Raw genomic sequence first — 16,216 nt, forward strand, 5'->3', positions numbered from 1 at the left:
AACCAAGGGGTCTTAATATTTTTTGTGTCCTGGACCCCTTGTGTAATCTGGTGAAGGACCCCTTCTCAATCCAGCCCATATACCAAAGGAATCCCCTCTTGAACCAACCCAACTCTACCTAAATACCTCCAAAGAGGGAAAGCCCCTCACCTCTTGGGGCAGCCCATCCTACTTTTGGACAGCTTTAAATTTTGACAAGATTTCTTGACATCAAGCCTAAATTTGCTTCTTTAAAACATTCGCCAGTTGCTACTGGTTCTACCTTCTTGTGACCAAACAAAACAAATCTAATCTTAAATACATAAAATAAAATACACAAATTTGCAAAGTAAATACAGTTATCAAATACATACATTTATATAGTATATACATATGTACAGGGTGTCCCTAAAGTCTGGACACATAGGCAAAACTGCATATTTTGAAATATTTGGAATATTAACAGACCTTAGCCCCCTTGACTTCTTTTTCTGGGGTATGCTAAAGGAGAAGGTGTACTCAATGAAAATCACAGATACAGCACACTTGATTGAATGCATAAAGAGTGAACATACTAAAATTGACGGCAATATGGAGTTATTGCATCGAGTTCATGTGAATCTTGCAAAGCGCATCAACTTTGCATCACAAATGATGGAAATCAGATTGAAGATGTTATTTGTTAATATTCCAATTATATGAAATGTTGTTGGAAATTTCATTCATTTCTTGAAAATATGGATTTTTGCCTATGTGTCCAGACTTTAGTAACACCCTGTATATGTGTGTATTAGGTTAACTAGCTTCAAGTTAGAACCTCTGCCCTAGTCTAAACATCGCCCCCCCACTCCGTCAGTCAAAATGTCAATCATTGATTTAACACAAAACCTTTTATTAAGCACCTCCAATGTGCCAGGTTTTATAAGCATGTGAATTCTGGAAGGGATCTTAGATTCTTTAGAGCGAGGATTTTTAGTTTTTTGTGTGCCCTGGACCCCTTGGGCAGTTTGATGAAGCCTAGAGGCTCCTCCTCAAAATCATGTTTGTAAATGCATAAAGTAAAATACATAGGATTACAAAAGAAGTAATTATATTGAAATACAGTTAACAAAATATGTTTAAATGGGTTCACAGACCTCATTTTAAGCACTCCTCTTTCAACCCCCTCATCAAATTATTTTTAAAGTATTATTAAAGACCTCTGCACCAGACACTGTAAAGTCAAAGGACATGAGCTCTGGAAGGGGCTTTAGAGGGATCCTCTACTCTGATTCCCTCATGGGGAATTTGCTCTGATTATCACCCCCTTCAAAAGACATGCCACTGACACTTGGTTCAAGAGCCACTCAGGGAATATTAACAGAGGACATTCTGAAAAGACGAAAACAAAATGTTCTTTCTCACAACTGAGAACATCTCTGAGAGTGAGAAAGAATCCTGTGATTCCTCCCTGGAGGGCTTCAAGCAGAGGCTGGGATGCCACTTGTCCTTGTTGGTCAGGGGAAGATTAAATGAGATGGTCTATGAAATCCCTTCTAACTGAAACACTACCCCACCATACTCTACCCTCATCAGACCCCATCTGAAGTACCAGGTTCAGTTCTGGGCATCACAATTTAGGGACAACATTGATAAAGCTGGACGATGTCCAGAGGAAGGCGACCCAAATGAGGAAGGGACTCAAGTCTATGGTATCTAAGGAAAGGATGAAGGAACTAGGAATGGTCAGCCTAGGGAAGAGGGGAGTCTGGGGACACATGGTAGCTGTCTTCAAGTATATGAAGGACTGACATATCCTAGGCTTGAATTATCCTGTTTGACCCCAAAGATGGAGGTACCAGGAGCAATGGGTGTTATCAGAAGTAAATTTAAGCCTGGTGTCAGGAAATCTTGTCAAAAATTAGAGCTGTCCAACAGTAGAATTGGCTACCCTAAAAGCTGAGGGGCTCCCCCTCCTTGGGGATCTTCAAGCAGAGTTGGGGAGATTAGAGTGGGAATTCTTTGGGTATATAGATTGGACTCAGATGGCCACTGAGGTTCTTTCCAACTGGTAAACTGTGATTCAGTGGTCCTATAATTCAATGAATGGATAGAGGACTAGTCTGGAAGCCAGGAAGATCTTGGTTCAAGTCCTGTCTTGGACACATACTATCTCTCTAAGCTTTGACAAGTCATGTAGACCTTCCCTCCATTAATTACTTCCTATTTATCCTGCATATAACTTTCTTTGTATACATTTGTTTGCTTATTGTCTCTTCTAATAGATTGCAAATTCCTTGAAGACAGTGACTGTATTTTGCCTCTTTTTATATCTTCGGCGCTTAGCTCAGTGCCTAGCGTATAGTAGGCACTTAATAAATGTTTATTGATTGACTGATGCAATATCTCAGTGCTCAAGGAAACTCTAAAACAGTCATTGGAAACAATAAACATTTATTAATCACCTGTGGTATTCCAGGCACTGTGCTAAACACTGGAAATACAAAGAAAAGCAAAAACTAGTCCTTGTTCTCAAGGAGCTCAGTCTAATATGGGAGAAGCATGCTTTAAAAAAAATGTACAAACAAAATGTAGGTTATGATTCGAGAGGATCACAGTTAGAACCAGAAGCGACTTAGAGAGGTCAGCTCATCTGACCACAACATTCTGTGCCACTTACTATATGCATGATCTTGGCCAAGTCACTTAATCTCTATAGACTTCAGTCTCCCCATCTGTAAAATGGGGTGAAGTTGGCCTAGAGGGCCTATGAGGTGGCTTTCAGCCCTAAAACTTTTGATCTAAAATTCCCTACTTCTGACCCTACATTGGATTATGTGCTGTCTTGGAGGGTACGGTGGAGGAGAGGGAGGAAGAGAAAATTTGGAACCCAAAAACTTGTGGAACTCAGTATTGTAAGCTAAAAATAAAAAATAAAATTATAAAAAAATAAAATAAATAAAATAAATAAAATAAAATTCCCTGCTTCTTTTGAGGACTCCACCATCGATCATCCCAGTCACCCAGGTTCACAACCCCAGAAACATGCAGGAATCTTTTTTCTTGCTCAATTCCTATTTCCAGTCACAGACACCCAGAATTGGAAGAGACCTCAGCAATATAGCTCATACCTGAACAGGGAATTCCCCATGTAGTATCCCTGACAAATGGCCACCCGCTTTTCTTGGATGACTTCCAGTGAATGAGAGCTCATTACCTCCCAAGGTAGCCCCCTTACTCTCACGGCTAGGGAGTTTTTTTCCTTTCTTGGAGCTGCCCCTCCCTGACTCAGTCTGCCACCCTGACTGCTCCTGTCCTTAGGCCTGTTCCTGACTGAACCCTGAGCCTCGGATAGCTGGTAATTCTGCCCACTTCACCCTGTGTCTACTAGATTATGTTCCCCCTTGGGGAGGTCAGAGGGGAGAGAGAAGAAGCAGACAGAGCTGCCTTTTAGGGGTGTTTAGAGGGTCTCACAAATGAAAAATCAGAGACAAGTGAGCTATTAATATACCAAACCCAATCCTTTTTTGTGGTTTCATTTCAGACCTGACTTCAGCAATGTTGCTCCAACATTTGCTACTCGATACTGGGCTGTAATTAATTATTGTGCAAACTGAGGAAAATTAGCCATGCTTCAACTGGCTGGTCCCCCCTGCCCTGGCTCCTGGGGACAGGAAGCTGACACCAGATCTTCTGTCCCTGTAACATCTAGGCACACATTCTAAGTCTTCCTACTCACTCATAGGGTTTTGTCCTAGAACTGTAAATTCTGAGCACCTAAACTCTGGGAGAGATCTCTGAAAAATCTTCTTCACCTTTTTGTGTCCTGGACCTCCTTGGTAGTTGGGTTGAACCTATCAAGGCCTCCTGAGAATATCTTTAAATACGTAAAATACACAGGATTGCAAAGGAAACCAATTATATCAAAACAATTCTCAAAATAGTTTTTAAAAGCATGTTCATGGGCCTCAAGTTAACACCCTCATAAATTAATAAAAAATGCTATTAATCATCTACTATATTCCAGGTACAGTGGTAGGTTCTGGGGATTCAAAGACAAAAATCAAGCAATTCTTGCCTTCAGGTAGGTTACAATCTAGCCAAGGTGGGCAGGGAGAGACGATATGTCCATATATAGGCAAATCCAAAACTCGGGCAAAATGCTTTTGGTGGGGGTGGGAGGTGGCATTAAAAGTAGCTGGGGGTATCAGGAAGGATCACCCTACCTTCCTATGAGCAATGAGCTGAGCCTTGAAGGAAACTAGGGTTTCTCAGAGGTGCAAATAAGGAAGGAGTGCATTCCAGGCATGGGTGACAGCCAGTATGAAAGCACAGAGATGGGAGAAAGAATGTCATGTAGAAAATATTGGCCCCGCTTGTCACCACTAGATAGCACTGCCTTATGAATCATCTTAGATTAAGAGCCACTAAGAGAATGTCATAAGTAGATTTTTTGAAGAAGGTGAAACAGAATGTTCCCTCTGACAATTACAAATGTCTCTAAGAATAAGGAAGGAATCCTATTATTCCTCCCTAGAGGACTTCAAACAAAAGCTGGAGGACCACTTGTCCTTGATACTGAAGCAGATTTTCAGTCAGGTGCAGGCTGGAGGATATGGCCTCAGAGCTTCCTTCCAACTCTAACATTCTTGATTCTATTATCCTATAAAATGGAAAGAATTTTAACCTTAGGCCCTAAGTCAAGTCAAGTCCACAAGCAATTATTAAGGACCTACTAAATTGCCAGGCTCTGTGCTAAGCACTAGGAATGTAAATACCTGAAGAAAGAAAAAAACAATCTCTACCCTTAAGGAGGGCAAGGTAGGTGGCATAGTAGATAGAGTGCTTGGCCTGGAGTCAGGAAGACTCATCTTCTTGAATTCAAATCTGGCCTCAGACACTTACTAACTGTGTGACCCTGGGCAAGTCACTTGTCCCTGTTTGCCTCGGTTTCCTCATCTGTAAAATGAACTGGAAAAGGAAATGGCAAACCACTCTCATATCTTTGCCAAGAAAACTCCATAATGGGGCCACATGACTGAAATGACTGAACAACAACACCCTCAAGGAGGTTATATTCTAGTGCGGAGAGACAACAGAAAAAGCAATTGAAAAGTGGGGGGAGGAGAGAAATTATCTGCACAGGCTCATGGTGGAGAAAACCTGTAGAGTCAGGATTGGTGGCTGGAGAGGAATGACAGCATGACCGCCCTTCTGTGAAAGGGAGGTTCTGAGAGGAACCAGACTTTGCAAGAGGAAGGATATTGTAGAGATTTCTGAGAGTCCTCACTAGTCAGCTCACATAATTTCACCCTCTTCCCCCTTTTAAACTCTGAGTACATTGAACCAGTCTATCTTTTAGTATTTTCTCTGCTTAGTCCAGGAAAGGATTCTTTACCTGTGCTTAATGTAAAGAAAAAGTTGGCAACGATTGGTAACAATCTCCAAGTAGAACAGACTGCCTCAGAAGGCAATGGCTCGCACCTCACTGGGGGTCATCACCCTAAGGCTGGATAACCATCTGTCAGGGTCATGGCACAGGGGATTATTTTTCAGATATGGTTTGGATTAGATCAGTGGTTCCCATTTAGAGGTTCTCAAACCTCTTGGGGTTTGCAGTGATGGTCAAAGGGGTCCATGCTAAAAACTCCTTAATGGACTTTAAGCAGTAAGTAATTACAGAACATTTTGAGTGGTGTATTAAATTACCCTGGAATTTCACAACATGATTTTTTTCCTTGTTGAAAGGGTTGCAAGGTAGTCATTGGAGTCTCTTCTGGCTCTTAGAAATCAGTCAATAAGAATTTATTAGGTCCTTACACTGGAAAGCAGATGGTAGAAAACAACACTTATGTAACTAAATCTATCCAAACTACATATGGAGTAGATGTAAAGCAACCATAGAGAGAGAAGACAGTAGCTGAGAGCAATAGGAAGGACTTCCTGCAGAAGGTAACACTTCATCTGAGTCTTGAAGGAAGCCAGGGATTCTAAGAGGAGGAGAATGAGGAGGGAGACCATTCCAAGCATTGGGAATGGCCATTGCAAAGTCATGGATATGAAAGATGGAACATTTTTTTTGTGACTTACCAACCCTGCAGTGAGTAGGGGGTCTAATAGTTAACAAGCATTTATTAAGCACCTACTATGTGCTTATACAGGTGGCTCAGTGGATAGAGTGCTGGACCTAGAGTCAGGAAGACTTGAGTTCGAATAGCTGTGTAACCCTGAGCAAGTCATCTGACCTCTGTTTGCCTTAATCCACTACAGAAGAAAATGGCAAAGGACTCCAATATCTTTGCCAAGAAAACCCCATAGATAGTATTGGTGTGATATGGTCCAGGGGGTCACGGAAAGTGACATAATGGAATGATTCAACCTCAACAACAACAAATGTGCCATGGACTGTGCTAAGCTCTGGAGATAATAAGAAAGACAAATGATGCCCATCATTTTGAGTATCCAGGTATCACACTTTAGGAAAGACACTAATCAGATGGGGAGCATCCAGAGAAGAGCAGTCAGGATAGGATGAGCCAGTCCTCATTTATTAAGTGCTTCCTATGTGTAAGGAATCACACCAAGCATAGGGATGCAGAGTGAGGAAAAACTCCGCATAGTACCTGCCCTCAAGGAGCTCACCTTTGAATGGAGGATCACAGATCGAATTGGACCCTAGAGGCCACTGAGTACAATAGATCAGACTTTCCACTGTGCCCCTTACAAAATTAAATCTTGTCCTTATAAATTCAAAGGTTTCCAAGTCTCAACCGATGTCCCATTTGTTTCAAACACTTTAAGCTGTCTCCTAGTTTTTGTAGGATGAAAGGATTCAGACAGTTCCATGGAGTCCTGTTGGACCTGGCTCTCATCTGCCACATTCCTCCCAAACCATCCCCTGCCTCCTGCAGCTTTAAGTGAGAGAGTCAAGCTCCTGGTGGTTCCACCAGGTCTGCAGGGGAGATCCTGAGGATCCTCTCCACTCTGAGCTCTGCAAATCAATCTATGCCCAGGATTCCCCCCACCACTGCCTAAGCAGGATAGGCCTTTTTGCTGGTGTTCATCTTTTTGCATCTTGTACTTAGCACAGGACTGTTGGTTTCCCCGGCTATTTTTAGGGAGTAGCTCTTGTTTACCTCCAAAATTGGAGCTTCAGCCGCAGTTGCCTTGTCAAGTCATTGCCTTGACCCATGTGACTTATTTCCCTCCCTGACCCCCTTAGAATTGGTAGGAAGTTATTTAGCCAAAGGACCCAAGAAGGCTTCAAGGGATTGCCTGAAGCAAGGAGTGCAGCAGGAGTGCACCTAAATCCCCCACAACTGGGATTTAGGGGGTGAAAAGTACGCAGTCACGCAAGACGGCTTATGGCACAGTGGGACCTGTGGGACAGTGGTCAAGTCATTGGACTACTCTGGACATTGATTTCACTTTCCACATATAACAGCAACTACCCTGGCCCCTGTGACCTAAAAAGCCAAGTGTGTTACATTTCCCCACCTCTCCCAAGGTTCTCCTGTATCTTTAAGGAGACTTGGGGGTAATCTAGTCTCTCTGCCACTCGCTCAAGTGCCTGAAGAGTACTCAACCTCCCACTGGTCATGTCCCAACATCTCACTCCCTGCCCTCATTGCTACTTCCAGCATCTCATGCCCATCAAGGCAACATGACACCTTCATTATGACCTCATCATGGTAGGTCAATACCCAGACCCTAATTTTACAGGTTTTATCCTTCATGAGCCTTGGAGGATTGAATTTTATTTGATGAGAGCTGGGAAATGGTGTGTCAGCTTTATGACCCAGACTCCTCTGGCATCATCATAAGTTTAGTGGTCCTCCAGTTTTAAGGTTTCCCTGTACCCCAGTTCCATTTAGCAACTTGTTAACTACTAAGAGTCAGATTAGCTTTTACAAAGGAATATTTACCACAAAGATAAGACAAGGAAAAAACATATAAATATACCTCCCCTTAACACTTGGGTGAGAGCATATTTTACGCTGTTGCCTACCTCAGTCTCTGGGAGGGGAAAAGAGTCAAGTTCACAGATTAGGTCAGTTCCTATATAGAATGTTCCCACCAAGTTCCAAGTCCAAAGCCCCCCAGGCTTGTATCTAAACATCCTGGATTCTTGGGGCTTACCTGCTGGGCTGGCAACAACACTCAGCCTAGAATCCTGTCTCCAAGGTCACCATGGCTCAAGCTTCTAGGTCCAGGGACTCCATTGCCTGTGACTAGAAACCCCAGATCCATTTCCCAGGGCCATAGGGCTTATGGGGGAAGAAGGTAAACCTTACCTTTACCAGGATCTGTTCATGGTGCTCATGATATGGGTAAATAAAACCTTCACACATATCATCCTGCCACTGGAGAGAGACTGCCCTAGTCTGGGAGTTTTAAAGACACAGCCAATTCTGACCATGCAGATAATAGAAAGAGGCTATCCCTACCCACATGGTAGGAGAATACAGAACACCTAATTTACACCTAGAGTCATGCACACACACACACACACACACACACACAAATACAGATAAATTCTTCTAATATGTGTGTTGTAAGCAAGTCCCTGGTGTTTACCACATGTGTACCTCCACATTAAGTGATCTGGATATGCACAAAACCAAAGCCTTATGTCAAATGCGGTGAGGGTGGGGAGAGTCAGAGAAAAGATCTATAAAAGTCCTTCCACTCTGATGTTTCCCAGTCATGAAGCTTGGGTCTTGGGGGCATGTACCATAGTGAAAGAATGCTGATTGAAACAGAGGACTCGAGTTCAAATCCCAGCTCTATCTTTTCCTTCCTGTGAGACTTGGGCAAAATATTTAACCTCTCTGGGCCTCGGTTTCATCACGTGTAAAGAGAACAGATTAGACTAGATGGTGTCTAAGATCCCTTCTGCCTCTAAAGATATTATCCTTTGATCCTATGCTAGATAAAACAACACCAAATGGACTTACTTTCCCCACTTTTTTTCCTCTAACAGTTTATATTTCTTTAATTCCCTTATGGTCCTTTATGAGTGACCTTCTCTCGGAGTTAATAAGTCAAATTTCAGTAGCGATTGTAGTGGTTTGCAAACCCTTCAAGATTTTACAGACAAGGGAAATAAGAGCCGAAGAGGTGATTTGCCCACAATCACATAGCTAGTGAGAGCTGGGACTTGAACCCTGTCTCCTGATGGCAAATCGTCCAAAATTCTTTCACACAACACACCACCTCATTGCCCTCTGGTTCTGTGAAGTGTCTCTTTAGAATCTTAGAATCAATCTGCTCCTTCAAGACTTGGCTTAAATTCTATCTTCTTTAGAAAGCCTTTCCAGATCACACCCTAATCCCCAACTACTCATCACTCCTCCCAAACAATTACCATCTATCTATCAAATATGTATGTATATATATATATGAACATATACACATATGTATATATATGCACATATGCATATAAAGTATATGTCAACGTGTTTGAGTTCCCCCATGGAGCTCCTTGAGGGAAGACTGCTTTATTCTTTGTCATTCTTTACCCAACATCTCACCTGGCTCCCGGCACATACTAAGTATTTAATAAATGCTTATTGGTTGATCGTATGCATGTCATAACATGCTCAGTAAAATGTAAGGTCCATGAGAGCAGAAGACTTTCATTTTTGTGCCCTTACCACCTAATACAGTGCCTGGCACACAACAGGTGCCTAATAGGTGCTTGTTCACTCACTGACTGATTCAAGGCCATGGAAATAGAAGAAAAACTTTGTGACAGTGAGAGCTGTGCCCAAGTAGAAGCGGATGGCTTAAGAGGTGCTGGGTTTCCCCTCTTTGGAGGACTTCAAGCAGAAGCCAGGTGGACATTTGTTGAATGTTCTAGCAAGAATTCCTTTTCCATATATGAGCTGGGCTAGAATTATGTGAAAACTGAGATCACTCTCAACTATCACATTTTATGATTCTATAAAAGACGAGCCCCCCAGAGACCCATTCTTAGCACCTCCAGATTGAGACAACTCAACAAACCAGCAGCACTTACTGATGTCTCCTCTTCCAATCCCCCAACCCCTGACTCCTACATTCTCGTTTTCAGAGACTCAGAAGGAAAGCCCCACAAGCTTCTGCCACTTGGGATGGAGAATGACCGCGTCTTCAATGATTTGTGGGGGAAGAACAACATGCCTGTTGTCTTGAACAACCCGTATTCAGAAAAGGAACAGGTAAGGGTCTTGGCTACTAGGGACTCAGTGCCTTGCATTGAGCAAGTCTTTGATAAATATTTGTCAAATTAAACTAAACTGGAACCAAACTGAATTTACACCTAGAGTCATGTACACGCGCGCGCGCGCACACACATAAATACAAATGGGTTCTTCTAATGTGTTTGTTGTATCCAAGTCCACTCCACTGTAGACTGTAAGCTTTCAGAGACCATGGCTTAGACAATTAATAAATATGGTATTATACTGCGTGTGAGCATGAAGAGTACTTGAGAGGCTGAGTACCAGCTGCCTGTCCTTTCTAATCAGATTTAGGAGGGGCCCTTAGAACAGGGAATGTCAGATCTGGGAGGGGCTTTAGAACAGGGGATGTCAGAGCTGGGAGGGGCCTGAGAACAGGGAATGTCAGAGCTGGGAGGGCCTTAGAACAGGGAATGTCAGGGCTGGGAGGGGCCTTAGAACAGGGAATGTCAGAGCTGGGAGGGGCCTTAGAACAGGAAATGTCAGAGCTGGGAGGGCCTTAGAACAGGGAATGTCAGGGCTGGAGGAGGCCTTAAAACAGGGGATGTCAGGGTTGGGGGGGGGGCAGTGCTTAGAACAGGGGATGTCAGGGTGGGGGAGGGGCCTTAGAACAGGGGATGTCTGCAGTTGGAAGGTCCTTAGAGAAGACCTAGTTTAGACTCATTCATTTTACAGGAAAGGTGCCTGAGGTGGAGATAGGTAAAGCAATTTGGCCAAAATCACAAAGGTAGTAAATAACACACCTGGGATTTGAAATCAAGTTCTCTGACTTCAAGTTGAGTCTTTTTCTGCTAAGTCATGCTGACTCCAGGCTGGGCCTTTGATCCTTAATCTACTTTGTTCAGGTCTAGGTTCCACATTTTAGGAAAGACACGGACCAATTGGAGACCATTCAAGGAAAGATGGCCAGATTATGAGAGGCCTGAGGGGCATGCCATATCAATCAATCACTTAACTTTTATTAAGCACCTACTATGTGCTGATGACTGTGCTAAGTTAGGGTTACAAATATAACCTCTGACACCAAGGAGCTCACAAGCCATAAGAATACTGTCTGAAGAGAAAAGAGGGCCCAAGGGGAAAACATGATCTGTGTTTTCCAAGTTGTCATATGAAACAGGGACAAGGCTTGTTCTGCAGGAGCAGTGGGTGGAAGTTGCAGGCAGTTAGATTTCAAATGGATGTCAGGAAAACTAATATTCTAACAGTAGCAGCTGTCCAAAAAGTGAGAAAGGCTGCCTCAGGAAGTAATGAGCTGCCTGTCCTTAGAGGTATTCTAACAGAAGCTGGGTGACCGCTTGTCAAAGATACTGCAGAGGGGACTGTAGTTCAGGTAGGAGGTTGGACTGGATACCTGCTGAGGCCCCACATAGAGCCCTTGGTTTAGAGTCAGGAAGACCTGAGTCCAAAGCTTGCCTCAGACCCTTACTAGCTATGGTTGCTGCTATCGAGTTGTTTCAGTTGTGTTGGACTCTTTGTGACCCCAATGGAGGTTTTCTTGGCAAACTTACTGGAGTGCTTTTGCCATTTCCTTTTCCAGTTCATTTTACAGATGAGGAAACTGAGGGAAACAGGGTAAAATGGCTCGCCCAGGGTCACACAGGTAGTATCTGAGGCCAGATTTGAACTTGAGGAGATGAGTCTCCATGCACTATGGCACCTAGCTGCCCCTTACTAGCTATGGGCTCCTGGACAAATCACTTAATCTCTTCCAGCCTGTTTCCTCCTCTATAAAAGATATACCTGCAGAATCAATCTACCTTGGATGGTGGTTGTGAGACTATGTAAGCCTCAGAGTTCTCTATTCCATGAGTGATGAGACACCTGACCAGGTTCTGGTGTGCAGCTAATGTACCTAGCTCTAACTAGCTACTGAGCTCTTGGTGTACCTAGCTCTGGCTGGGTAGTTACAGGGGTTTGAGACTGGATCTGTGATTCCATTGGCCTAGGGACCTCCCAGGGGAGGAAACTCTCTCTACAAGTACAGATCAGCACCTTTTCTGCAATTATTGATCCTTGCCTAAAGCAAGGAGAGGTTGTGACTTGCCCAGGGTCACACATATGATTTTTTAAAACTAGGTCCGAAGGACTATAGTATTATTTACCTTCTAGGGTTGTTAAGGAGAGCAAATGGGTATGTGTGTATGTATGTATGTACGTATGTGTATACATAATACTTTGCAATCCTTAGGGTATTATATAAATGCCAGCTTTTATTATTATTATTTAAGGAACCGGGGGAGCTAGGTGATGCTGCAGTGGGCCTAGAGTCAGGAAGACTCCTCTTCCTGAGTTCAAATCTGGCCTCAGACACTTACCAGCTGTGTGACCCTGGGCAGGTCACTTACACCTATTTGCCTCAGTTTCCTCATGTGTAAAATGAATTGGAGAAGGAAATGGCAAACCACTCCAGGATCTTTGCCAAGAAAACCCCAAATGGAGTCATGAAGAGACACAACTAATTGACTAAAACAACAATAATTTGAAGACCTAGGACTGGTGTAGGGAACCAGCTCCCTAGGGAACAAGCTCCCTCCACCAATAACCCATTCCCAACTTCTCTCCAATGTTCCATTGGTGCCTGGGGCACTTAGAGGTGTTTGTGTCAGAGGTGGGACATTAGTTAGCCCAGTCATCCTGACTCTAAGGCTGGCTTAATCCAAGCTGTAATTGTGTAAATTTAGGACAGAGGCCTCAAGAGATTAAACAACTCATCTGTAGGCAGCAAATAAGTATCTACAGGGAAAATTTGAACCCAGATCTCCTCGGCTCCCCGTCCAGTGAGGTATCTACCACTATTATCTGTGCTGTTTTATTACAGTAGCACTTTCACATGCATAATTGATGGAAACAACCTCAGTCAGGTCATTTTCTATCTCTGGTAAAAATTTTAAAGTTGATAAATTGCCAGAGGAGAAGGCCGTTTTTCCTTTAGCCTAGTGGACACTTCCTTTTTGTTGGCATTGGTTGGGATGGAGTCCTTACATTATTTTCTCCATTGGGCAGCGTTCCATTACATCAGGCTGCTCCCATCTCTATGGGGACCTGTGGTAAGAATGGGGAGAGATCCCTCAACTGTCTGGACAACATCTGTTTTCTGATGATAATTGACTTCAAATCAGTCTCTGCCTGTGGTAGAATCAAGGGGAGAGATGGATTAGGGAGTAGATGTCAAGGGGAGAGAAGAGTGAGAGCCTCCCCTCACCCAGCCTATTCTCAGTGAATTTGAGTGACCCCTGGTTCCACCCAACTACTCTGTACTTTATATGTGACTGTGAGGCTTAAAGAGGTTCGAATGAGCAACTGTTATATTAAACTCTCTAACTCTCTCTCTCTCTCTCTCTCTCTCTCTCTCTCTCTCTCCTTCTCTGTCTCTCTCTGTCTCTCTGTCTCTCTCCCTTTCTCTCTTCCTCCCTCTCTCCCTCTCTGTCTGTCTCTCTCCCTCCCACCCTCCCTCCCTCCATCTCTCTCTTTCTCTCTCTGTCTCTGTATGTGTCTGTCTCTCTCTCCTCCCCCCCTCACACACACACACACACACACACACACACACACACACACACACTTATACACAGTACCTCATCTAAACCATGGCATTTCCTCATCCCCCAGGGAAATAATGGACTGGTGTCAGCTTTGAAATGTCAAAATCTGTTTAGAGGCATTTCCATATTTCCAGGTGGCATTAACATTACCTTAGCCACTCCAGGGAGTCCAAGCCCACTATAAGAGTTGGCAGTGGGTGTCATTTGTGTATGCTATCTCTTTTCGGCTCTCTATAGGGTCAAAGGGACATCATTGTTCATCTCTACATAAGGAATCTCCACCTAGCCAGAGACAGCTTTGCTGGCAGTAGAAAGGGACAGGCAGATAGACAAGAAACAGGAGTCTGAAGAGGTCTGTTTTCAGTATTTTTTAAAGGTGGATGAAAATCCAGTCTATCAGAAGGGAAAGATTCAAAGCTTCAAACTCAAACTTTTCTTCAGACCAATATCATCAATAATAAACAATAGTAGGGACAGCAACTTCTTCTGGGACCATTCCGATCAGTACCCCACGATATATAAGATGAGAGCAAAGTAATAATAGCGAGATCCCCTATTCTCATTTAGAACTTGGGATTAATAATAACAAGGGCTCAAATAGCACTTTACAGCAACGTAAACTCCCGAAGTTAGGTGGTACAATAATTATTATGTCCATCTTACAAATGAGAAAAATAGACATTTACAGAAGTAGAACTATTTGCTCCTGGCAGCTAGTGCCAGAGCCTGGACTTGAACCCAGGCTTTCTGACTCTAAGTAAGAAAGCATAATTACTTGGAGATTGCATTTTATGGTTTCCAAAGCACTTTCAGGTACGGTATCTCATCTAATTGCAGGAGCATAGATTTGGAGGTGGGAGAGATCTCAGTGGACATCTAGACCAACCTGTTCCTTTAACCTCTGAAGAAACTCAGGCACGGAGAGATTGACAAATTACAGCTGGAGGAGACACTATTCTAATGCCTCATTTTCTAGATGAGGAAACTGAGGACCAAAGGAGGATGATGATTATGGCCATTTTTTAGATGAAGGAAACAGCTTCAAAGAGTCTCAGTGATTTGTCTCAGGTCACCCAGGGAGTTAGAGGCAGCCCCAGGTCTTCTGCCTCCAAGGTCAGTGGCTACTATAGCACGGCACAGCAGACCTCCTGAGCATAATCAGATGGTAAACTGTTTCAACAATCCGGCTAGCAGCTTCTGTGGGGGTGTAAGATCCACCCACAGCCAGCACCCAGAAAGCTGCCAACAGCACAGGTTCTTTTGATCTGCTTAACTGAGGAAAGCAAGGTGAAGGGGTTGACAAGCTTACTTTAACTCAGCATACAAATATCATTCACTTAGTTCAGGGGGAAAAGCCAGCACCCTGAACTTCAGAACAAATTACAAACAAAGTACAAACATCAACAGACAGACCCAATACAATTCATAGTTACCAACATCTAGGTTCAGCCCGGGAGCTCAGAACAAGGGCTGGCCCAGAGTCACACATCACCACTGCTGCAGCAAAGAGCTCCAAAGAACAGACAGCCAATCCCTGGTTTTTACATCTTTTTCAGCGTCAGGGATGAGTCACACATGCGACTCACCCACGTGACCTAGAATCATCACAAAGAGGAGGACTTAAACCCACATGGTCTAAAAGCCTCTGTTCTCCCAGACATGTAAACTAGGCCCTCCCTGGAATTAGCCCCACCTTGGCCCCCACCTTAGTTGCCAATCCACACCCGCTAAGGTTTTACACCTAATAGGGGTTTGGGCCTGGGGCTTAGCACCTAGTAAGGCTCAATGAATTACTCAAAGGGAACAAAACCAAACTATTCAAGGGCACTTGTTGAACTAAGTGCTAAGGAGCCCATTTTTGGTTACCAACACATAAACATATGAGAGAAAGGAGGTGGGGAGAGAGAGAGACAGACAGACAGACAGACAGACAGACAGAGGCAGAGAGAGAGACAGAACATGATCCTTGTTGAGCTAGAATAGCTACAACCTGGACCTACGTATTTTTCTCTCATCTGAACCAGCTGCTTTTGCTGGCTAAATGAAGTAACATTCCAGAGGCTCCATTAATTTCCTTAAAATCTATCCCTTGAGCAAAACAGCCCTGACTCTTTCCTGAGCTTTTTGACACTAGTTCCTAAGCATTTTAGAAATATCCTGTGTTCTGAGATTAATTTCTGTATGAGAGCTTCCCAAATCCCCAGATATAAGCTGCTCTATCCATCCCCCTACTCTGCCCTTCTGGCTTTCCCTTGATCCTGCTTATCCCCCAGGCTGGACAGCCTCTTATCCCAGGTTGGCTCATTTGGGAATCCTCCTCTTCTTACTCATTCTCTTTTCCTCGGGTGACCTGGGAGATGTGGAAGCAAAGCTTTACAGTGGAAATACCACTGGATGTGGTGACCTAGATTTGAATCCTGGCTCTGCTTTGTATCACCTATGACACTTGTAGGAAAGTCATGTCCTTTCTCTGGGCCTCAGTTTCCCCATCTG

General features: G+C 43.7%; 1 protein-coding gene across 1 annotated transcript in view; it reads left to right on the plus strand.

Annotated features, from left to right (window-relative positions):
- Positions 1 to 16,216, plus strand: part of NOS1 (nitric oxide synthase 1) — a 130,109-nt gene that overhangs the window by 44,818 nt on the left and 69,075 nt on the right. The window contains exon 3 of the mRNA XM_036741059.1: positions 10,034 to 10,160. Within this exon, the coding sequence (XP_036596954.1) occupies positions 10,034 to 10,160 (127 nt within the window). The remainder of the gene's footprint in view (positions 1 to 10,033; positions 10,161 to 16,216) is intronic.

This window comes from Trichosurus vulpecula, chromosome 1 (assembly GCF_011100635.1).
Source record: "Trichosurus vulpecula isolate mTriVul1 chromosome 1, mTriVul1.pri, whole genome shotgun sequence".
In the NCBI taxonomy this organism is placed as follows: domain Eukaryota; kingdom Metazoa; phylum Chordata; class Mammalia; order Diprotodontia; family Phalangeridae; genus Trichosurus; species Trichosurus vulpecula.